This window comes from Lagenorhynchus albirostris, chromosome 12 (assembly GCF_949774975.1).
Source record: "Lagenorhynchus albirostris chromosome 12, mLagAlb1.1, whole genome shotgun sequence".
NCBI classification, from domain to species: Eukaryota; Metazoa; Chordata; class Mammalia; order Artiodactyla; family Delphinidae; genus Lagenorhynchus; species Lagenorhynchus albirostris.
This window is the reverse complement of record NC_083106.1, coordinates 86,520,768-86,547,146: the sequence shown is the minus strand read 5'-3', so window position 1 is coordinate 86,547,146 and position 26,379 is coordinate 86,520,768. Positions and strand designations below refer to the sequence as shown.

The following is a 26,379-nucleotide window of genomic DNA, read 5'->3' as shown; positions in this document are numbered from 1 at the left end:
AACATAGGCAAAACATTCTATGATATAAATCACAGCAAGATCCTTTTTGATCCACCTCCTAGAGAAATGGAAATAAAAACAAAAATAAACAAATGGACCTAATGAAACTTAAAAGCTTTTGCACAGCAAAGGAAACAATAAACAAGATGAAAAGACAACCCTCAGACTGGGAGAAAATATTTGCAAATGAAGCAACTGACAAAGGATTAATCACCAAAATTTACAAGCAGCTTATTCAGCTCAATATCAAAAACACAAACAACACAATCCAAAAATGAGCAGAAGACCTAAATAGACGTTTCTCCAAAGAAGATATACAGATAGCCAACAAACACATGAACGAATGCTCAATGTCACTAATCATTAGAGAAATGCAAATCAACACTACAATGAGGTATCACCGCACACCAGTCAGAATGGCCATCATCACAAAATCTACAAACAATAAATGTTGGAGAGGGTGTGGAGAAAAGGGAACCCTCTTGCACTGTTGGTGGGAATGTAAATTGATACAACCACTATGGAGAACAGTATGGAGGTTCCTTAAAAATAAAAAATAGAACTACCATACAACCCAGCAATCTCAGTACTGGGCATATACCCTGAGAAAACCATAATTCAAAAAGAGACATATACCAAAATATTCATTGCAGCAATATTTACAATAGCCAGGACAATCATGGAAACAATCTAAATGTCCATCGATGGATGAATGGATAAAGAAGATGTGGCACATATATACAATGGAATATTACTCAGCCATAAAAATAACCAAATCTGAGTTATTTATAGTGAGTTGGATGGAACTAGAGACTGTCATACAGAGTGAAGTAAGGCAGAAAGAGGAAAACAAATATTGTATGCTAACATACTTGAGGACACAGGGAAGGGTAAGGGTAAGCTGGGATGAAGTTAGAGAGTGACATGGACAAACATACACTACCAAATGTGAAATAGATAGCGGGAAGCAGCCGCATAGCACAGAGAGATCAGCTCGGTGCTTTGTGACCACCTAGAGGGGTGGGATAGGCGGGGTGGGAGGGTGACACAACAGGGAGGGGATATGGGGATACATGTATACATATAGCTGATTCACTTTGTTATACAGCAGAAACTAACACACCATTGTAAAGCAGTTATACTCCAATAAACGTTAAAAAATATATAAAGGGCAGAAGCTTAAATATTTTAAAAGGAAATATAAGAAACATCTTTTAATCCTAGGGTAAAACATTTTTAAACAAGATTTAACAAATCAAGCCATACACAAAGTGAATGAGTAATTCAATTACATTAAAAATAAGTTTTAGTACTCACAATTTTCATAAAGGAGGTGAAATGTCGAGCCACAAACCGTAGAATATATTTTCAGTAGTATTGGGTTGGCCAAAACTTTCGTTTGGGTTTTTCTGTAACATCTTATGGAAAAACCCAAACAGACTTTTTGGCCTACCCAGTACATCCAACTAAAAGAAGTATTAATTAGAATATATAAACGTTCTTACAAATCAATGAGTATATTAATGGACAGATGCCATAAATAGGCATTTCTAGAAGGAAAATGAAATATCTTGAAATGTATATGTGTTCTCACATATGGGAATGCGGAGGAAAACCAAAAGGAGATATAATTTACAAACAGCAGATAAGCCCAAATGGAACATTTTGACACTGCAAATAGGAACATTTACTCACTGTCTTAACAGTGTGAATATTCCATTTTCAAAGTGCATTGGGAAAAAAAAAACATGATATAATAAATATGAAAGTGGCTACCCAAAGGTCCAAATATTCTCTGCGTATGAAACCTAGAGTGACATTTGTATTTGCATATTTAGAGAAGTATTTGAAAACCTTAATAGTATTACTATTTCTAGGAAAAAAAGAGACAAATAACCCAAATATCTACAACCAGGAGAATGATAAATGCCATTGGCATATATTTAAATGGAATATACTACAATAGTTAAAAATGAGCAACAGACACATGCACTAACAGATAATACAGAAATGTCATCTTCAACAAAATGGATTGTTTCGGAAGACGATATACAATATTATCTCAATTACATTAATATGCAAACTAAAGAGTGTTTTGTTCAGGCATACATACAAATAGTTAATTTATGTATGCTAAAGGCAAGGACAATAAATATAAATTCAGGATATTCAATATAATTGGGTGGGAGAGTGGAGGAGTACTTGAGGACAAACAGAAGAGTATCAGCAATGTTCAGCTTCTTAAGTTGAATAATGGGCACATGTATGTTCACTTTATTATTTGTTATACTTTACATATAAAAATAACTGATTCAGAAAAAAAATGTAGCCTCTAACTTACTTGTCAGATCAACAGAGATTCCATTATTTTGGCAAGGTTTAGAGGAACACTCATTAGTTTCACATACAGGTCCAGAAAACCCAGGTCTGCAAACACTCTTTTTAAACAAGAAATTTAATAACTCCATTGTAAAATTTTAAAGCTGAAAATTCAAATAACCATAGCATAGCAAATTGTTAATAATCAGAAGTGTTGTTCAATGTGTCCACTGACATTATAAATATGCATACATTTGGATACATCTAGATGCATGAACATGTATATAGATGTTTTTTGGTTTTCTCTACCTGAAATTGTTGAGCCCGACTTTACAGTCACCACAGTTCTGACAAGGAAGGGGGAAGCACTCATTCATGTTAATTTCACAGTGTTCACCTTTAAATCCTGCAAAGAGAGAGAGGATGGGTAGAGATGAGCAATCCTCACTTTAGAGTGTGAAAATCGGAATCAGTAGTAAAGAGTCTGGAAAATATGCTCATAATGGAAGTTACAAAAAAAAATGGGAGGGAGAAAACACCTCATCTCTGAGTTCTTATACTACTCTATTTCAAGTAATGTCTGAATAAAATTATGCTAGTTTCTAATTAAAGAGTTCAAATGAAAGAATCAAGGGAGGACTACTTTACTGAATCTCCTGTGGAAATAGAGTTAATGCTAATGTTGTTGTTTTAAGGTCTTTAAGTGTTTGAACAAAAAGAACTGAAACTATCTGGAAAGCAAATGAATTAATGTGACGACGAATCTTAAAGTAAAATTGAGCTTCAATGATCAGATTTATTCAAAGCAGTTAGTAGATGAGGCAAATTTAACTGCTTTTGATTCATAGCTAAATAATCAGTCATCCATTTAAACCCATGCCAGTTATGTTTAAAAAAAGCAAAGAAAAAAAAGAAAGAAAATTATAGACTTATAAAAGAGTCAGTTGTAAGTATTTCAACATATTTGTGTCAGAAAAAAATCAAATTTATATCACTATTTAAAATACATTAAATATTTTAATATTTATGATGACCACTTGAACAATTATTTCCATGGTTATAGAATAACTAAGTATAACAACATATATATATATATATATATGTATTTTGCTGCTAATATTATTTTTATATTTTTCTTGCTAATATTTTTGAGGATTTTCTTTTCTCTTACTTTTTCAGTGCTATAACTAAGCACCATATAATTGAAGTGACATTATAATGCCAATATCTACTCAGATTTTTTAGTTTGAGGAGCAGAAGGTCATTCAAGTTACCCTAAGAAAACTTTATTAGTGGCATACACATAGACTGGGATTGGAATTGAGAAATATGGGAAAGAGAGGACAGTCTATCTACCCATGAATTGCCATCTTGCTCGCACTGTACGTTCTCATAGAGTTTCTTCCTCATTCTGTCTGCAAATATCTCTTCACGTACAAAGTGTCAGATTCTTTTTATATTGTCATTACAATATTGTAATATTGTCATGCAGATAATGTAACACAGTTTCCCTTGTCTCTGTATCATGACCTTTCAGCTTCAGCCCTTACTGCTGAGTGGAAAATTCTCTTCACATTTCCTTACTCGGATTCCCATGAAATAAGCTGGGACTGGCCAGCTTTATCTTTTCACATCACACCATGCCACAAACCCCTGCCGTGCTCTGTGGTGTCTGCTATCAGGTCAAAAGCCAAACCCACTTCCAGTTAGAGTTTGGGAAGTTGATACTATGCCTTGTGAAATATGGCTGCCTCCTTAGCAGGAGATAATATGAAAATTTTAAATGACATAATCCAAAAGGAGGCAAGTATAAAGGAACAAAGTACAGATATGACAAGTAAAAAGCAAATAGAAAGACAATTTATTTAAAACCATATATAGCAATAATCACATTAAATATGATTTTTAAAAAACATTTCAGCTAAAAGGCAGAAATAATCAGACTAAATAAAATAACAGGACTACATGATATCTAAAAGAAATCCCCTTTACATATAGAGACAACAATAGGTTAAAAGTAGAAAGATGGAACAAAGATTCCCCATGAAACGCTAATAAGAAACCTAGAGCTTCCCTGGTGGTGCAGTGGTTGGGAATCCGCCTGCCCATGCAGGGGACACGGGTTCGTGCCCCGGTCCATGAAGATCCCACATTCCGTGAAGCAGCTGGGCCCATGAGCCATGGCCACTGAGCCTGCGCGTCTGGAGCCTGTGCGTCCGGAGCCTGTGCTCCACAATGGGAGAGGCCACAACAGTAAGAGGCCCGCATACCGCAAAAGAAACCTAGAATGTCTACGTGACTAGCAGACCAGGCAGTCTTCTGGAAAAGCACTGGTATTAATTTGTGTTACTTTTTCTTTCTCAATTATCAAATCTTTCAAGTTAAACTCTGAAGTTGCATGCTTGTAATTTTATTCATGCAGTAGATATTGTATCCTCAGCATCCAGAACAAAATTCTGCTATTATAAATTAGTTATTTCCAAGTTAATATGGATCTCCTAATTTTAGGTGAACAAGTTATTATTGCAACACACTTCAACACAATTCATCAATCACTCTTACTGTTATATTAAATTATAAATGTCATAGTACAGTTACAAATAAATAATAAACTATTTTCTTAAATATTTTACAGTAGTTAATTTTTTTTCAAGTTAAAGATTTAGAAAGTTGGATGCATTCCACCATTTCTACTTTTAGCATAACTAGTGTTATCTGGGACACAGGGCATTTTGACCTTAAGTTGCATTTTAGAAATGTCCTTTAGTGGCACTGGAACTCAGGGGCACTGACCAGCTAGAGGACTGGAGTGTGCCTCCCTGAGTTCAGCTGAGTTGATGGATCAGAACATTCAGCACCTGGGAACTTGGACAGCTCAAAGGATAACCTTGGTTTCTGTGATTTTGCCTCATTCATTTAGTTTGACATTTCTGAGATGGAGTTTTGTTACCACCTAGCAACATATGTCAATGGACTGAGGAAATGAGATTGCTGAAGTGCAGTGGACATTGGGAGAAAAAATAAGGTAGATGTGGATCACATTTAAAATAAGCCAAAGCTTTGCAGGGAAAGTGTAAGTTTGGGGGATTTAAAGGAGTGAGAGATATATATATATACTTTGTTCCAAACTAAATTTTCCATAGTCCTTGGTTTTAGAAATTGATACATATTCATGTGAAGGATATTTGTTTTGAATATATGCAGTGACAGCTAAAAGTCTGTCAAAACTCAAAATACAATGAATTAATTCTATGCTATTCCTCTCCTATTTATTCCTATCCAGATCTATTCAGCTAACTATTTTATTCACTTCAATAGAGTTCTTCACACACAAATAATGAGAAATTCTCAAACAAATGTTCTCTTGATCTTTTTCTTATACTGTCTTACCTGTGATTGTTGCAGCAAATGCATGTGACTGATTAATAAATCCTATTTTTACATTTAAATTAGTTACTAAAACTACTGCTCAAATCCAGAACTAAATCAATGTAGATTACAGATATAGTATTTTTAATCACTTAATATTTTCTCAGTTCTAACAAATGTAGCCTTTTAATACTTTATTCTCTGGAGGGGATGGCATAGAACAAAGTACACTAACAATAGTTAGGTTTTCATAAAACTTTTTTAGTAAGCATTTTATCATTCAGGGCTATATTTGACAACTCTCACATTAGAAGTAATATCAGCTGGAGTAATTAGAAATGAAGTAAATAGTGACAATTAGAGTGTATTTTCCATGTATTCAAACAATGTAGTATAAAAAACATACATTTTAAGACAAACAAACAAAAAAGTATTAAAATGAATTATTTTAATGACTTCCCTGGTGGTCCAATGGTAAAGAATCTGCCTTCCAATGCAGGGGAAGCTGTTTGGATCCCTGATGGGGGAACTAAGATCTCACATGCCTCAGGGCAGCTAAGCATGCGCGCCACAACTACTGAACTCTTAAACCTCGGTCAGAGAGCCCACATGCCTCCACTACACAGCCCACGTGCTCTGGAGCCTGCGTGCTGCAACTAGAGAAGAGAAAACCCACATGCCACAACTAGAGAGAATACAGTGTGCCACAACTAAAGATCCCACATATGTCCCACGTGCTGCAACTAAGACCCAACGCAGCCAAAAAATAAATAAAATAAATATTAAAATGAATTATTTGCAAAAGCATTAGACATTTTTATTTCTCTTTAATTACAATTTTAGGGCTTCCCTGGTGGCGCAGTGATTGGGAGTCCGCCTGCTGATGCAGGAGCACGGGTTCGTGCCCCGTTCCAGGATGATCCCACACGCTGCGGAGCGGCTGGGCCCGTGGGCCATGGCCGCTGAGCCTGCGTTCCGCAGTAGCAGGGGCCACAACAGTGAGAGGGCCGCATACCACAAAAAATAAATAAATAAATAAATAAAATTAATTTCCCTAGATGTTAAAACTTTATGGAAACAAAGAGAGATCGTTCTTGGCAAGTCAGAAAAAAAGTATTGTTTTCTTTATTTTTTAAGTGACATACAAATATTAATATTTTCTTTAAAAATTAGCCAATATTATAGATGCAGACTTAATTTTAAAAACAATGATATATGAAAAGATAAAAGTAATATTTTCAATAGACCCTAAGGTTTTTTTTTGTTTTTTTTTTTCGGTACGTGGGTCTCTCACTGTCGTGGTCTCTCCTGTTGCGGAGCACAGACTCCGGACGTGCAGGCTCAGTGGCCATGGCTCACCGGCCCAGCTACTCCGCGGCATGTGGGATCTTCCCGGACTGGAGCACAAACCCATGTCCCATGCATTAGCAGGCAGACTCTCAACCACTGCGCTACCAGGGAAGCCCAAGACTCTAAGTTTTTTAACATGATTTTAAAGTAAACTTTTAGAAAATGAGTATAAAAGCTAATGTTTTTAAATGTAATAAAAATTTGACATATTTTAAAGGTAATTGGCAATAATATATATTTTCTTTGAAGAATTTTCCGGATATAAATTTCAACAGCTGTTTAAACCTAATAGATATGCACTACTACATGAGCACATGTTTTTAATTGTCAAAAGGAGTGATTTTTAATTTAGACAAACCATTCATCAAGTGACACATTTATTTGGTGCTCAGAATTATGCACTTCAGGTAATGTGGCTTTACCATAAAGATAGTATATATACGGGATTAATAGACATGTTTAAATGCAACTGCTCACCTCCTCTCGTAATAGAAATCCATCAAGCTTAGAATCCCAATTGTAAATCAATAACACATAAATTATCCGACTCTTCCCTTCACTACAAGTGAATCCTTGTATTGTAGCGAAGGAGTCCTTTCCACATTTTAGACCTTCATAAAGTTCATTTAAAGAAACTGTTGCTTCTTTCACCTTGGAGACCTATGGATGAAGTGGCTACATTTGGCAACTAAGCCCTTTAAATTAAATTAGAAATATTTAGGGGAGTTGAGGGAGGGAGGAATTGGGAGCTTGGGGTTAGCAGATGTAAACTAATATATAAAGAACGGATAAACAACAAGGTCCTACTGTATAGCATAGGAAACGATAGTCAATATCATGTGATAAACCGTAATGGAAAATAATATGAAGAAGAATATATATATATACAATATATATATTATATATTATTATACTATATATATAGTATATTATATATATATATATACACACACATATACACGTAACTGAATCACTTTGCTGTACAGTAGAAATTAGCACATTATAAATTAACTATACTTCAATAAAATAAATTAAAAAAAGAAATATTTGATAGGGTGATGTTCTTGCCTATAAAATGAGAAATAATTCAAAGTAAAAAGAGAAAGAATCTTAGAGAATATTAGAAAATAATTTTAAGAATGCAATATTTTATGTTCCTCACTGTATAAACACACATATGCTAACACAGAGACTCTACTATGTGCTATACACGTGGACTTTCACATGCAGTTCATCCAAAGTCACCTGTACCTCTGTAACCCTCATGTCATTTTTATACTCCATTTCTACCAGCCTGAAGTTCAAGTCAGTTAATTCAACCTCTCCTACTTAATTAGCTCTTTCCTCTCACAGTTATGCATTAGACATTACTCTTGATCACATACAGTATAAACAAAAATGCTAACTTTGGTAAGAAGTGGGATTTACAGGTAGCTTAACTAGTAAGGATACCAGGTAGTTTGCAGAATTAAAGAAAAAACTATAGGAACTGCCAGGACACGTTTTTTCGCACACACTCCTCTCCTCCAACATATAGATCTCCATATGAAGGGAACATGGTGTTGGCTGCACCAACTGAAACACTGGCAGAAAGAAAAAGCTTCTCTCAGCATCAGTTCCAGGGAAAGGCTCTGTCTGGGACTATTCCAGGTCCATGCCCACCCCTGAATCAACCATAATTGCCAAAGGGATGGGGTTCGCTCTGTGTCTTAGCTTGAGTTATTCTGCAATAAGAATTGAGATAAATTATTTGCATGCAAGTACCTTATTTGAGGTCCCAGGGATTATGCAAGGGTGTGGGGAAATAAAAGAAGGAAGAGAGTGGTTTAATGAGAAGGTTATTGCTGTGGACAACCAAGGACCCAGGCTGGTGGAGAGTCTCTTAGAAATAATTTGCCACATAACTCAGAGTTGTCACAGTCAGCAAGAAAGCTGAGTTGTACATCCACAAATCCTCTTTGCTTGTGCATATCTCTGTTGTAAATGGGAAAGCTCTTACTACTTCGTACTCTAATGGTTAGTTAAATTATGTATCTCTTCCTTGAACTTAAAAGCCTTGAGGGCGTGTCATTGCCACTTTTAATTTCTCCATAACCTATCTCAAGACTTGACACATGGTAGGAAATCCATATATGTTTGTTGACTCAGTTAATAAGGAATACAATTTTTAGATTTCTAAAACACTACCAACATGCAGTTGCAAGATTCACATGTGTTGTGTACAGAGCACAGTTTAGAGAAGAAAAAAACATATGTAGTATAAAATAAATTGTGAGCTGTGTAAATTTATTGCACACTAAATCACCAAAGCTAACACTAGGGGGACCGAGAATAAACCACATTTGTTTCTAGGAATCTTATAAAATTATATATGTCTTTCTGTTCATTATTTTTATATTTATTAAAACACTGATTTTTTAATCAGATAAACTGTTTAAACAAATAGGATTATTCTCTGCCTATTTTCCAATAGAAAATGTTCATTGTTCATAGGGAACAAATTAACTCACCTCAGGTCTAATAAGAAGGCAGAAGGATTTCCCTTACTTTCTGTTGCAAAACATGATCACAGTAATTCTGGTGTTTTACTACAGTAGCTAATATTGGACCAAATGGATTAGATTGTTGTTTTGCCTACAAGTGTCAGTCACATGAACCAAAATACTTTACCGGCTGAGCAATCAATTTGGCATAAATCAAAGTATTAACTTTTTTTTTTTTTTTGGCCATGTGGCTTAGTTCCTTAAACAGGGATAGAACCTGGGCCCTCAAGCAGTGAAAGCGCAGAGTCCTAACCACTGAACAGCCAGGGAATTACTAACTTCAAGGTAAATTTTAACACCATTTATAATTTAGTTGTCTAGTATGTAGTTACATTATCACCATAGCTCTGGGATTTTATTTATACTTATATTTAAATTGTGATAAAATTTATAAACTGATTAAAAGTTATGAACAAAATTTCAGAAATGTGGATGCTCAACTCTCAGATGTTAAGCCTTAACACTCTTGTCTCATGAACCTGCCATATTCTAGTCACTTGACAAACACCAACAACTTAAAAAGAGTTCTAGTGCACCTTCCAAATCCTGTCTGTCTAAGATGTTAAGTCTTGGGATTCTTTGTGGTTTACAATTTCAGTACTTTTAAAAATGGAATTTGATCAGAATATTTTCTTAAAGAAATGATATGATGGCTCTGAAATACAACTTATTTTAAATAACAGCTATAAAATTAAATCACAGCATAGTGCTTATGGTATCCAATAGTCGACCTCTTTTTAATATTCTAAGGTAGTTTTTTAATGTTGCTGACTTTAGCTTTGATCTGCTACAGAGGTTGAAGAATACCAGTAAAGGCAATAGTAAGTAAACATTTTTACAATAGTTATGTTATAAATATGTTTAAATAAAAACATATATATAAAAATATGTTTATATATAAAACATATGTATACTTATATATTTACATATAAATAATATATTAAACATATGTACAATATTACACATGATATATTATATAACATATAATATATATTATGTATTGTATAATAATATAACATTATATAATATATATAACATAATATGTATATAATATAATACATTATATTAAAATAATATATATTATTATATACTATAATAATATATTGTAATATATAATAATATAATATATTATATAATTTAATTTAATAATAATGGGTGATATACTATATATTATATAGTATAATAAATATTATATATAATATATTACATGACATCTTATAATATAATATTGGGTTGGCCAAAAAGTTCATTCTGTTTTTTCTGCAACATCTTCTATATTATATAATAATTAGTAATGCATTATGTTATATATAATATATTATATAAAATATATATCATATGCATCATATTCATAACATATTAAGCATATTAAATATATTATTATATGTCTATATAATACATAATTTATAATATTATTATAAATAATATAATATAAATTTTAAGGATATTTTATGATGTTTTTAGTATATTATATACTTATAATATATATTATATTATATATAATATATTAACTATATTATTATAATATAACATATATCATTATATAATATATGCTGAATAATATAACATATTGTTTTTAGTATCATTATATATTATTTCATATAATATGACATATATTATATATAATATATTATATTATTATAGTATAATTATATTTATAATTATATATATTATATTATAATATATTATATTTATAATTATATAAATATATGTTATTTATATCTTATTATAAATATTATAAATTATAATATATAATATTACATGACATCTATTATATATTATATAATATATTATATAATATAACATAGATTTTACATTATATAAAATATATGTTATATATATTTTATATATAATATGTAGTATAATATATAATATATTGTATTATAATATATATTAATATATTATATATTAACATATATAATGTATCATTTTATTATATGTTATATACAATATATATTAAATACTAATATATTCTATATATAAGATATATAAATGATATATATTGATATATAAATTATAATTAATAATTATATTTGATATATAAATATAATGATATATAAATTATATATCAAAATGATATATAAATTAATACATGTAAAATTATTATAATTACATTATTATACTATATACTATTATGTATTATGTATAATAATATTATATATTTATATACTTATAATATATAAATATATATTTATATATAAATATACATATATATGTTTATATATATAAAACTTTTTTACAGTAGTTATGTTATAAATATATTTATATATAAACATATATATATGTTTATATATAAAACTTATGTTTATATATAAATATGTTTATATATATAAAACAAAATATTTTAGAAATGATGTGCACTCCACCAATACTTTGTGCTGAATAATAATTAAAAATGAATAAACAGAAGATTCACTGTGCCCACATGCCAGTCTACCCAAAGCACTGCTTTGAAGAGTCATAATATCTGAAGCCTTTTGTAGAATGATGATGTTCCAAGAAAAAAAGTGATTTTGCTCACGTACTATGGCACAGTGTAAATTGTCCCTAAGCTATTTTTGTGCGTGCTCTGGAGTTTAGCAATCTTATTATTGTTTGCTAGGAGACAAGAAGCTTTTATGATATCTCCAAACTTACTTTCCCCTAATCCCACAACAGGAAATTAATCTTACAAGATTATATACATTTATTAAATTCATTTATGAATTGAAAATGAATTATTAAAATATTATTTGAAAAAAAATGCCTATCTTGTAGAAAATTATCTCTGGTGAAAATGGAGGCAGTTGTATTCATATTGAGGAAATATACTACTGCTCCTCAAGAAACATTTGTCTATTACTTATATTCTTAGAATATATTAGTAGCAGAGGTAAAGCATCATGGAATAATTCTGTGGAGTAAATTAGCTCTTCCCCTGCTATTGACTATTTTTTCAAAAATTTCACTTTCAATCTTTGTTATAAAGAATAGTATTCTATTATCTACTTCATAATTACTGTGATTTTCATGACGTTGGTGCTCCCCTCATGTTTTGTTTTAGCTCTATGTTTCTGCCTCATTCCTGGAAACATTTACTCATATGCTTTATACAACTGTGTTGTATGCTTTATAAAGCCCATGTCAATTTTACAAAAATAATTACTAATGGATTTCCAGATTCTAGTTCTAATCCCTCAGAAGGCCCAGAAGTTTCTGCCATTTACACAGGTTCACGGACTTGCCTCTACGTATCATTATAGAAGATTACCTTATATCCTCAGGAAATCTTCGAGGATTTGTAGAAACAAAGGGGAAATTACTTTGACTAAGACAACGAATGAATGAATACAGTCTAAACTGGCCTTTTTGGGACAGAAGATTAAATGAGCATTGTCCTTATCTTTAAAGGACTCCTGTTCTAGTAAAGTCAGTAACAAGGAAAGAGATATAAACACATAAGTAATTATTAGAAAATAAATAGCTGTTTTTTTATATATATATTATGTTTATGACACATTCCAGTTATGCCAAAAATCAACCATGGGCTAATTTTATGGCAGAAGCATTCCCGCTGAAGATGGTAATATCTTTTGCATAGCCCACAATACAGGAGCAGCAAACATTTACTCAGAGCTCCTGCAAATTAACCAGACCTCTTCCAGTTACAACTGAAGAGATCTCAATCAATCATCTTTAATGATAATAAATTAAGTTATTGTTTGATATGACCCAAGAAGCCAGAAGCAGCCTGGCTTCAAGTGTGACAGGGTCCAGGGGCTCCAATAATGTCCTTTGATCTGCCCATTCTCTGTCTCTTACATGGGATCTCTCTTATTGTACAAAGTAGCCACCAGAGTCACATGATACTAGTTTAACAATCTAAGCAGAAAGAAGTGATGCTCCATGGGAAAAGATATAGTGAAGCATTTGGTTACTGTAGATTGAACCTATGCCCATTTCTAACTACTGCTGTTGTTAGGAACACTACATGGAGAAAATTATTCAGGAAAGAAAGACTGTTAACAAAGAATAAGAGAGGATTTCTGGAAGAACTTAGTTTTAAAAAGAACCAAAGTTATAAAGTCTCTCCTTTCCCCCCATGCTATTCAGATTAACTTTTTATATTATTTCCCCAGTATGTTTATATATCTGAGTTTGGAGTCAGATATTCCCCCATATATAGGTCTTTCTCTCACCCATTCTTAAGAAGCTACCAGCCTATATGGACAAAACAAACAATGAGATCAAACATTAAAACAAATATAAGCCCTTACCTTCTCTGCAAATGCAATAATGATTTCCATCTACCAAAGTCAAGCATGTTGAATTGTTTTGGCAAGGATCACTGAGTGGATCGCAGGGGTTATAGTGTTGATGGCAAAATTTTCCAGTATAAAAGGGTGGGCACAGGCACACAAATTGCCCAGGGATGGAAGATTCATGACAAAGACCTCCATTCATGCATGGGTCAGAGTCACATTCATTTATTTCTTCACTACAATTCTGTCCAGTCCATCCAGATGTACAGTCACAGCTGAAATGAATATTTAAGAAATATGAACCATACTATTTCAAATTCATTCTTCACATTTTCAATGTAATGACTACATTGAATGAATGTGTGGCATTTTCTCATTTATAACAAGATTAATAAATTACACATATTTTAAAATATTGTTTGCCTAATTTCCTGAGAAAACTTAATGTATGTTACTGCCAAACTGACTTTATTGGCTGATAGAGATTTAAGAAGCATTTGGTAAATTTTCTAACATAGGCCACTGAGACGTATCTGAGAACAACAAGGCTGCCAATTGCAATTTTAGCAACTGTTGAGCTGAAATAACAATTGAGAACATTTCCTCAAGTATTTCTTTTATGTAAAATAATTTTCACAGATGGGATCACTGTTTATAAGCCTAAGATGATATTTAATTCAATTGCTTTAACAACGTGTGATTCTTCAAATCACGAGAGTATTTATCACAAGGTGATACTTTATGTTAAGCAGCTGTTTTTGTTTCAGTTTTTGTAAGCTTTAAAAAACATCTTTTCTATTAATATTTGAATAATGTAGGAAAATTGAAGAGAAAGCAAACAAAAAAGTAAAGAATTTGGATGTTTGTCTATATATCACAGACTCTAGCTCAGTCTCTCTCAAATTTCTCTTGGAAATTTTGATTTCAAAAAGCACTTTAGCCAAACATTTTCCATCAAGCTAGGCTAGTTCTGCTCCTAAGAGCAGGAGGATTCTAACAGTGTAGGAAAAAGCGTTTTCCACATGAAGTATTATTCAAATAAGGTAAATGAACAGATAATAGTGAAACCTGCAGACACAGAGTCAATGTGAGTATTGTCGATCTACTGACTGAATGGACATCAATTTTACACTGAGGGCAGGTTCAGCGAGAGAGCAGGTGTCAGTCTGTGGGCAGGTAGAGCCCCAAATTGTGAGTAAATGTACCATCGGCAAGTAGCACATCATGGGACAAGGCACAGGAGATACTAGAAGAACTGTTTTTAGAGAAAAAAATTTCCATTGCTGATAGTTTAGATAGTTAAGATAACTTTAAAAAAGTATTACATTGCTGAAAGATCTAATTTGTTCATGATAAGCAATATCTTGCTTAAAAGAAAGAGGAGAGGAGAGGAGGTGAGAGAGAGGAGGAGGAAGGAAGGAAGGAAGGAAGGTAGGAAAGAAAGAAGGGAGGAAGGAAAGAAAGAAAGAAAGAAAGAAAGAAAGAAAGAAAGAAAGAAAGAAAGAAAGAAAGAAAGAAAGAAAGAAAGAAAGAAAGAAAGAAAGAAAGAAAAAGAAAGAAAGAAAGAAAGAGTAAGGGAAAGAAAGAACCTCATGTTTAGACCGTTCCATATTAATAAATACAGAAGATACCAGTACAGTGAGAGGAGAGAGCTGAATGACTGGCTTGCACCTGTTCATGAGCTTGAATTCTAGATAGATATAGTTGCCATTGAAACGAATACTAAAATTAATAGGGGGTAAGATGATTGGAGTCATAATTGATTAATAATATGTCTACTAGTTCAATAAGAATAAATCCAGTCTAAAAAAAAAAGAAAAAAACAGTGGATTCTACAGCTATTATTATTTTTTTTAATTTGGTAATGTGCAGAAAGAGATTGCTACCATGCAAATTGAATATTTCTTTGTAAGGTATGTTCGCATAAGGCAAACTTTACAACTGAAACAATTCATACCTTTGAAATATAAATATATATTTTGAATATGTTATTTCCCTTAAGAATGAGTAAAAATAATTGATACTTTCATTTTTCTTTCTAAAAAAATAATGACATTATTTTGGTGACTATCCATCCTCGTTTCCCTAGACAGTCCTGGATTAGGTCTTTTGTTTAATAAAATTATTTACAGGGTACTCTTTCACTTACAAAAGTGTCTCAGGTGCTCTTCTGTTCATCTTTGATTATCTCCTATGTCACTTAGTAAAACTGAAAATTTTCCAGAAAAGGCAATACTATCACTTACTTGCTAATCCTGCACCTGCCTTCACTTGCTCTAAAATGTATTTGCCACACCCTTTAAGAATTCAACACTTATATTACCTTGTATTATGAACATTTCCATGGCTTTCCTCCACTGTTAAGCTCTGATTCCTTGATGTGTAAGAATTGTCTGAATCTCCATACTCTCATGTATATAATATATGTTGAAAATATTATAAATATTAATTAATATAAGGTCTTTAGTTAGAATCATATAGACGAGCTTAATGAATTTGATAATCTCAGCAAATTGTTGTAAAGATTAAATGAGATAATGAATAAAAAGTGTATATAGATCCTGACATCAACATTGCCCAGTTACCCAAAGTGGTTACGAGGTGCTGTCACAGAATTTAAAAAAAAACATTTTTTACCCTATTTATGCCTAAATAAAATATGCATCTCAAAAATGAGTATTGCTTCAATTTCTAGTGCTAATTTTCATTTTTCAAATTACATCCTATTTGTCACAACTGTCAAATATATTACATAATGTGATACTTCCAATAAAACTTTGAAATTAGTAGAACTATTCTTACTCTCACTATACAAATGAGATGGCTTGAAGTACAAAGGATACAAGTGATTTATCCAAAGTCATATGGTCATATGGTTAACAAACTTGAGCTCTGAAAGCCAGACATCTTCCTCCCAGTTTCCCTCTTTTTTTTTTTTTGCATGTTTCAAATCCATTATAAGATCATTCAACATTTTGTGAAATAACATTAAAGTTAGGCATAACCAAATCTCAATAAAGTAGCTTCAGTGCATTTATTTTACTTGAAATTACTTTTAAGGGGGTGTTGCACAGATATTTGTTTTTCTTTTTCTTGTATTCTTTCATGAGTACATAATTGCAACTTAATTATTTTAAAAGAGTTCCCTGTGTATAACCTTCAATGCTTAAGTATTTAGCATATGCACTGAAGGTTTGTTTTATCGTCTCAAATTACAGGTTGCCAAGATTTCATGTGGTGTCCTTATGAGGATCGAGGCTTTGGTGCATCAACAGAATTGATGAGACCAAAGGCTATGTAGGTCAGTGGATATATTGTAGAAAATAAGGTTCTAAGGAACAAAGTCATTACTAGTAATTAAAAATCAGACTATACACTTATATATTTGAATCTGCTTTTGAACATACCAGAGAAGTTAGTCCTTGGTGGATGGAAAAATATATTTTATGTGAGAGCTTCAATCTGGTTCCTAGGTGTACCATGAAATAATTTAAGGATTCAGTATGATCTGGCAGGATATTTCAAACGCACAGCTAGAGGCAGAGTCTTTATGGATTAAAAAAACAACTAAACAAAAACACATACTCTATGACTTTTCAAATATACAATTTCCAGTAGTAAATATTTGAAAACTAATTTAGTGTGTACTTAATGGTAGACTAATATATTATAATTTGCTGTCTTTCCTAGAGAGAGAACCAAAAATCCACTGGCATAAACACATTGGATTCCTTCTAAGAACAGCATTTCAATTCTTAAATGTTGATTTAAAGAACCAAAGCTAATAATAGAAAATAAAGTAGTGTCATTGTAATGAAATAGGAAAAAAAGAGTATTAATGAAAGAAATAAATTAGCTTAAAAAGTTTTAGTAGATTCCAGCTTCTGAATACTTACCATTCTGCATGCTTACCTTACCATAAATATTGATATCCAGTGACTAAATATTGTTCAGCAATATTTATCTATGTTTTACACAGGTATACCAGGTTTTAAGGCTACAATCTTATAAATACAAATCTAAAAATATATGTAATTTAAAAGGATCTTTTCGTATAAAAACTAGTTCACTTATTGTTTGTTACAGCCATTACTTATATGCAAAATAAAATTCCAAACAAAACTAGCAGGTGAAAAAGAAATGATAAGACTGTGAATAATAAAATAGTACTATTACTAGAAAAAGGAAGAAATAAAAAATATGGGCTACTCAAACTAAGTCATTCAATCTTTATTTTTTTTGCTATATCCATTCACCTGTTTGTTCATTTAATTATAGCATCAGTGGTACCATCAACAAAACTATATTAATAATGAATCTTAAGATGGTCACTACTGTTGACTTAACCACTGCAATTATCTTGGAAAAAAATGGGAAAGCATTTAGCTCATTCAGATTGGTAACATTTATTTCAAATAAACTATTTTATTGGTAAACATTAAAGTCAGAAAACAGGATAAAGTCTACTCTGAAGAACAACATGAAAATGTTAAGATGTTAAAACATACGAGTGAGACAGTCTGGGACCTGGGACCCTTTGCTGCAGTGCTTGCACCTGGACAAAAGTCTCCTCAAGCAACAAAATACAAAGAAACTATAAGCAACTAAAAATAACTGCATTCATGTGCAGTGGGAGCAATTATGAACAAGAAGATACAAAAAAGACCAAAAACCAACTGCCACTCCCGAGGTGTCTGGAGCAAAAGCAAGTACTGCGCATGGCCCTTGCACTGAGGGGTGGACACACCACCTAAGCCGCCCCTCAGCCCAACCCACAGATCCGCCCCCACCCCTACCCCATTTAAGTGACTGGTTCGTCCCCCTCAGGGAGTGAGAAGGGCACCTGTTACTTGTTTTTGCCGCAGCAGAGCCCCAGTAAAACCTCACCTGTCCTCTTAACAATTTCTATTGATAAAGAGTGCAAGGACCCGAGCTGGTAACAGGAGAAGATTGTTATGGGTGGAATGAACAGAGGGAGCTGGCCTAAAACGTTACAGCAGGGCAAGGTTGAAAAAAAACAGCAACAGCAATGCTGAAACTTTTTTTGCATCCTACCCTAGAAGATATTTAAGCTTTTATTGTTGTTTTTCAGTACCATAGTAACACAATCAGATTGTTACAGAGTAGAAAATGGACTAAATTAGGAAGAGGTTGGTAGCATGAAAATCTTTTAGGAAGCTATTGTTTTATTGCTGATAAAAGATGACAAGAACCTAAACAATGGCATTAATAAGGTATACCAGATTTGAAGTAGATTTCTGATGAAGGCTTGAGAACACTTGATTATAAGCTGATGAGGCTGAGTGGGTAATGGGGAGGATTCTGTGGATTTTAAATTCAGTGTTGAAGAGAAAATAGTGCCATCAGGTGAGATTGGGAATGGAGTGATGGGGAGGGAGAGGAGAGGGTACTGATGCTTAATACACCGTAACTTAAATTAACTGCATAATTTAAGATGCTGTCTTGTGTGCAGTAAGAAATTCCAATAATGGGACTCTGTGGAAAAATCAAGGCTTGGGATAAAAATTCAAGGGCCATTCTAATAAGTATTACTGGGAATAATTTAGCATCAATCAAGTTTAACACTGGCCTTTTTTACTAAAACACGAAGTTAATTTATTAAAAATATAAAATTAGCCACTCAGTATTACACTATACATTATTCAATATTTTATGGAATCTCTGAATGTGAAAGAATAAGCAGGAAAGAATCCTACTAGTTTGATTACCTAACAAGTGCTTGATAGATAGAAAACAAATCTTTTTTTTAATTTTATTTTTATTTTTTGAGAGTGAAGACCTTATTATTGAGTATATATTCTAAATGAAAGAATTTATATTTTAATATTAATAGGAAAAGATCTTTTCTATCCAGTCTATCAAGCCTCACTGTATATATATATATATATATGTGTGTGTGTATATATATATATATATATATACACACATACACACACATATATGTGTGTGTATATATATTTTAAAGATATATACTTTATAATTTGCAAAGTATACTATTCTTTATCCATTGTAAATAAAATCTATATGTAAGTTATCTATCTATACTGGAAGAATTTTCTATATTTTTAAGCAATGTACATTTTGATGCAAATGAACTATTTGGATATTTCACTGGTATAATTCTATTTCAATTATCTATGTTTCCTATATTCTATATGATTTCATCTCCTGTTCTTTGTAAGAAGACAACTGATCAATAGTGATTTTTGCAGTTGTTGAATTCAAGATGTTCTCTAGGCAGGTGAGCAGCCCTGAAAAGCAATACAAGGCTTTGTTCAAGCTTCAGAGCACCCTCATCTCAGAGCAATAAGCTGCAGAGCCAGACAAACAGAGGCAGGAGCTTCAGTGGGTCAGGCCTCTTGTATACTCACTCAGAACCTGAAGTAACTCTGATGAAACTCATGCTGTATTTGGAAGAAAACCCAAGTTTATACCTTAAATCTGGGACTAGAAAACCAAAGCCAACCATGTTCCTTCCAGACAGCAAGAGCATTTGAACATTTTTGCCATTGTGATTATAACATGGAAACCATAATGATGGAGCACTTACCACTGAGACAGAAGATCAGATTGCAGTAGATTTTTTAAGCTACAATGAGCATAAGAAATTAATCTTGAAAATGACTTTAACAATAATCTGAATAAAATACGTATAAAAATGCTGACTACAAGACCATTCTGTGAGTTTACCTGTCGATCCAGGAATATGGCTAAGCTATAAACATGAGTAACACAATCACTTATATGACTCATCTTTAACCATAAACTCAGTTTATATTTAAAATATATAAATTTAACATCTTTAAATTTTTGTATTTTACATTTCGTTTTTTGCTTTGATGGTATGTGTGTGTGTATAAACACAGAAAATTGATGCTGTGTCAGTTTTCCTGAGCAATTAATTATTACTTCTGGCCCTTGTTTTTTCCCAAAATAGATCCTTTGGACAAGTCAATGTAAGTCTGCTTTTAAATATAATTTCCTACATATTCATATTTTATATTTGCACCTTTATAGTTACACATGCAAATTTATATTTGCACCTTTTTTACTCCTTAAAATTGTACTTAAGTATATGTATGCATGTGTATATGCATTCATAATGTTTATAAACTATACACATGCAACTTGTTCAAATTGTATTCAAATAACACTTGAAAAATACATATACATATTTTAAATATGGTGTAAGAATAAATAAAAACTCTAATGTATGTAAGTATTTTTTCTTTCAAGTACAATTTTAGTAGGAGACAGACAAGTAGAATACAAAACAAGCTGCAGCGTGTTACTTTAAGGAACTAAAGTACTGAGCTATGGAACTTAAACCAATTTATGAATACTTTGCAAAATAATTCCTAAGTACACAGTATGTCAGAAGTTTTACAGGGAGAAACATTTTAACTCCACATTTAATAAACACCAGACTTTAAGTCTCAGAAGGAAATTGACTGAGCAAGAAAAAGCCATAGCACTTTTGTACATTTAGAAATTGTACTATAAGCAAGTAGGAAATGAATAAATCTTTGGTTTGTTGTTGGGACTAGCATTACAATAAATGCTATATTTGTTACCATATATATATATATAAAATCTCCAAAAGGAGTAATATGCATCACAAATACACTAAGTACCAATAATACACACTTAGTTCTACACTGTATGCATACAATTCAATTAATTATGAATAGCAGCACATTTTTGCTTAGCTAACGATAAAAATATTTGAAAATAAACTTACTTAAGAAGGAAGTTAACAAGTATTTAGACATATAGAAATTATTATGAACCTACTAATATTTTATTAAAATGTAAGATTTAGAACACTTCCTTTTTAAAAAATCTAGAAAGCACCCATATTTATCTATTTTTAATGGAAGTATGAGATTATAAAAAGAAATAAGAGAAACAGAGATGAGGAAGAGAGAGAAAGGGAGAAGGAAGTTTAGGCAGAGAAATCTCTTCCAAGAAATGTCACTCAAGGGCCACCTGTCTCACAGGGGCTACATGGAAAGTATGTATACCTATGATCCTATTTCCTTCTTGGAACTTTGTAGTCAATCTTGGAAGCTTGTAGAAATTGATGGTCCATATTAACTGGAGATGATATACAAGAATGCTCATGGCAAACACTGGAGAAAGAAATCAGAAGCTAAGAGAAATGAGCATGCTAAACGATGGATGCTATATAAGGTCACACAATGACCATATTCTGCAGAGGACCCAGACACCATCCTTCTTATCAAAGTGATAAGATATATAGTTTTCAGAGGTGCTCCAGCTTCACTGAGAAGCTTAGTGTTGGCTGTTCCCTGTAGTCCAGGTCTGATTATAGGAGATAATGTTACCAAAATTGGCATCCCATAAGTAATAGGGATGATAGGAAATTTAAAATGACCAGGTGGTGGTTCATGACCATCAGAGAAAGTAGGGCACAATTATAATTATCACCAAGGTTAGAGAGGCCGTCAGGGTCCAAGATCCTCAGAGAACTATGGAGACAATAGAACACATTTTCTCTTGGGGCAAAGTAGATTGGATGAATCAAGAATGGATAATTAGGAGTCTGAGGGCAGCCCTCCAGCTAAAAATGATAATCCCTTGCCCAGTTTTCAGACCCCAACTTCACTGATTGAAGGAGAGGCTAAGTGCCCAGGAAAAAAATACCCTACAACATGATAGCAAGATATAGTAATGATTCCACCAACAAGACCTATGGCTGTTGACTTTTGTAATTACATTTATGAGAAAGAGTGCCAAACATTTCGAGAATGTTGGACTTGATTTCAATTTGTTATTGACCTCTACGTTTCTGAAGCTTCATTGCCCTGACATTAGAATGGGGGCACATGGAAGCAAGGTAATAAACACACCTGGTCCAGGAGTATCTCACAGCAGGTCCCCTGGTTCCAGTTGTCATTCCCCCAGTCCCTGAATATATACTTGGATTGGGCTTACATTTTAGTTGGTAGAACCCTCACATCATTTCTTTGTTTGGGGATTAGAACTACAGAGAATGCAAATTGGAAGTCTTGGAACCTGTCTCCTCATTTAAACTCCCACTCTCCAGGCAGTATCATAAATTAAAATCTATATAACACTGCTGGGAAAAAGCAAAGAAAGCACCAGCTCTGAGGACAAAAGGAGGGTCCACCATCATTTCTTCACTCTACTTACCAGATTGGTCCCTTCAAAAAACAAGCATCACCTTGGAGACGGCGGAAGACTACTCAAGCTCAACCACATAATAGCTTGAATGCTGCTGTTTACCAAATGAGGTACATTTCATCCAGCAGATTAGCACTGACTCAGATACACACTATGTGGCCAGGAATGTGGAGAATTTCTATCCCTATCAGGTAGGATGGTCAGAAACAGTGCATATTCATTAGGAACAGAAAACAGTATACATTTAAGGTCTTGCCTCGGGGCTAAGCTATATTTTCCACTCTCTGTAATAATATAATATAAAGGAGGGTAGACTGTCTGGGCTTTCTGCAGACTGTTGTTTTGATCTGATGATGTTATTTATTATTATTATCTTAGTGAATGACAAATGAATGAATGACAAATGGCAAATATGATGAAGGCCTGTTGAAGATGGATGTGTTCTGGGTGGTGAGAGATAAAGCCTATGAAGACTGGGGTCCTGTTACATAAGGGAGGTTGCTAGAGATCCAGTGATCTGGAGCATGCCCACACATACCATCCAAATTAAAGACAGATTATTGCATCTTTACCTTGTGCAGTGAAGATAAACTGTTACATCTTATACGTTGCACCACTAAAAAGGAAGTATGACACTTGGTAGGCCTCCGGATTTAATGGCAAAAATACTGCTCTTACCCATTCACCTAGGGAAATAGATGCTAGAGGCTTTAAATGAGTCTCAGAGTAGAAGACTTGGCAACATGTTCAGGCTGAAGTGCAAGTAGACTTGCCTGTTGCACCATGAGATTCAACAGGCTCTGTAGTATGAGAGGTGTTAGTGGTACTAGTGATGACAAAAGATATCTTACAAAGTTTATGGAAAGCTCTGGTAGGTGAATTATAACATAGACTCTACGTTTAGAGCAAGACCAGAGAGATTCCAGTTGATGGTAAAGAGAATACAAAGTGTATGGGGGAAGGGGGGATGAATTATATTAATTATGGCCTTTGGACCAGATGCAAGAGTAGGTGTTATAATTCATCCTACTAATCTGTCTCTTATAATTTATCCCAGGATTAAAAGTTAACCAGATTCCTGAAGTAGTATCTTACAGAACTTATAAGAAACAAATATATATATCTGAGGGTGTAAGATATGGTTTCTATTTATCTATCCACCTATCTATCTATCTATCTGTCTATCTTTCTATCATCTATCTATCTTTATAGGGAGGTATGATTGATACACACAAAAATTTGCACATCTTTAATAATGAGTTTGTACATATGCATACACCTGTGATACCATCACCATTATCAAGGTAGTAAACATACTCATCTTCCCCACAAATTTCCTTGTGTTCTTTTGAGTGTGTGTGTGTTTTGTGGTAAGAATACTTAACATAAGATTCATCCTCATGACACATTTTAAAGTGTATCATAACTATATCATTAACTACATGTTCTAGAGGATGCTGTCCAACCTGGGACTGCAGCCCTCATTTCCCTGGCTCCTGGGAGTATGGATGGCTGACAGCTATGAGAATTTCCCTTAGTTGGAAAGAGCCATTTCACTCAAAGTCTCTCCCCTTTTCTTGGGACAGCTCATACCCAATGATTGCTCAATGCAGGGAGATAAATGCCAAGCCCCCATTCCTCAAAGTTAGACAACTGTACAGGACCATCTCTGCTCTAGAGTGTCCAGTGGGATTGGGAGCCTCTGGGTCTTTCCATGGCAGTTCATCCTCTTGCTTCTGCCCAATTCTTCATCTTTTACTCTCCCTCAGCTATTTTATTTTTCAAAAACCTTATTGTGATATAAATGATGTACAAGAACACTGCACATGTATCAAGATCACTCCACAATAAACCTCCAGCATGGCAATTTCCATCTCAGAGTTTGATCCTAGGGAGTTTAAACCTGTGATACATTCACCAGGAGTGAATGCCAAATGCTTTCATTTTACTTGTAAAAATACATGCATGCGAGACCACAAACATATGTGTTCAAAGTTCTTCTCTGTTTCATTGTTTACAATGGCAAAAAAATCTAAATAACATTAAGAAGGCACTGGTTATAATATCTTAAATAAGCAATTTAAATGATATATTTTTTATGTAATAAGGTAGAAAGAGACTCATTTTAAATAGTACTATATAACATATAATCGATATAATACATAACTTTGATTACAATAGTGTCATAATGTTTGTATATATGTATTTCTGTATATTCAGAAAAATTTAGAAGCTTACAAAGGCAGTAAGAAACGTGGAATGAAACATACTCAGAGGATCAGATGTTTTGGATTCAAGTTCCTTATTATAGTAGCTTTGTAAACTGGAACAGGTTATTTCTCAGTCTTAGTCCCTAAAAATTGAGACAATAAAATATCTTTCTCAAGTAGAGACTAATTTAGCTACTACCTGTAAATTATTTAGAAAAGTACCTGGGTTAGAGTGGGTGCTTTGATTAAGACCATTATTATTAAATATGGATATATTGAGTATTGGGTTGGGTAGGAGATTAAAAATTTTATGTTTTTCTTAATACAATTCTGTACCAGCAAATTTTTCACTTAGCACATGCAATATCCTTAAAATTAAACAACTTTCTTTCAGTGGTTTGCTTTGCCTCCTAATTTCAAGTCCTCCTTTTATTCTGTAGCATGGGTTATCAGCCCATGATTCTTGTTTATTCTTTTATTTGTTCTGTTTCATCTTTTACATATAGATATCCATCTATGCATGGTATTTGTCCATAAAAAAGGTGACTGAATTCTCTTTGGACCCCCTCAATGCCCACGTGATATGATGGAATTCAATCATTTTAACATCATTCATTGGAAATCTGATTGATATCGATCTCATTTTTCCTTGGCAGGGCATCTCTGGGATTGAGTGACAGCCAAGTTGTCATCCATCAGTTGACTTTCTGCTTAGCTTGGCATCATCACCATAGTGATGATGTGGATGTGCTCATCTTTTTTTCTGGTGCTTCTCTTCTCTGTGGCAAGAAGAGAGCTGCTGCACAAGAGAGAAAGCCCTTTTCCCTCCAGGTTTCTGCTGCAATAAACTTTACACAAATCCTAAACTTCCCAGAATAGCAACTTCTGAATGCAGCTGACCTACTATAGTGAAAGAGATTCTGGTCTCTAGTCCTCAAACATCTAAAATAGAAGATAAGATTAGTGCTTCTCCAGGATCACCACTATTTTTTTGATAAAGAAAATGTATCACTTTTTGTCAGCATTCCTCAGAGTAAAGTATAACTTAAATATATGACATAAAATTTTTCTAAAACAAAATGATAATAAAAATTGCAACAACTACTTTCTAGTACTCCAAAATGTAGAAGATTATGAAAAGAACAACAACAACAATTC

The 26,379-nt window shown here is 33.0% G+C and overlaps 1 protein-coding gene across 1 annotated transcript in view; it reads right to left on the bottom strand.

Annotated features, from left to right (window-relative positions):
• Window positions 1-26,379, bottom strand: part of EYS (eyes shut homolog) — a 1,671,360-nt gene that overhangs the window by 1,152,381 nt on the left and 492,600 nt on the right. Inside the window, exons 14-16 of the mRNA XM_060167756.1 lie at window positions 13,838-14,097; window positions 2,627-2,725; window positions 2,338-2,437 (exon numbers count right to left, since the gene is read on the bottom strand). Of these exons, the coding sequence (XP_060023739.1) occupies window positions 2,338-2,437; window positions 2,627-2,725; window positions 13,838-14,097 (459 nt within the window). The remainder of the gene's footprint in view (window positions 1-2,337; window positions 2,438-2,626; window positions 2,726-13,837; window positions 14,098-26,379) is intronic.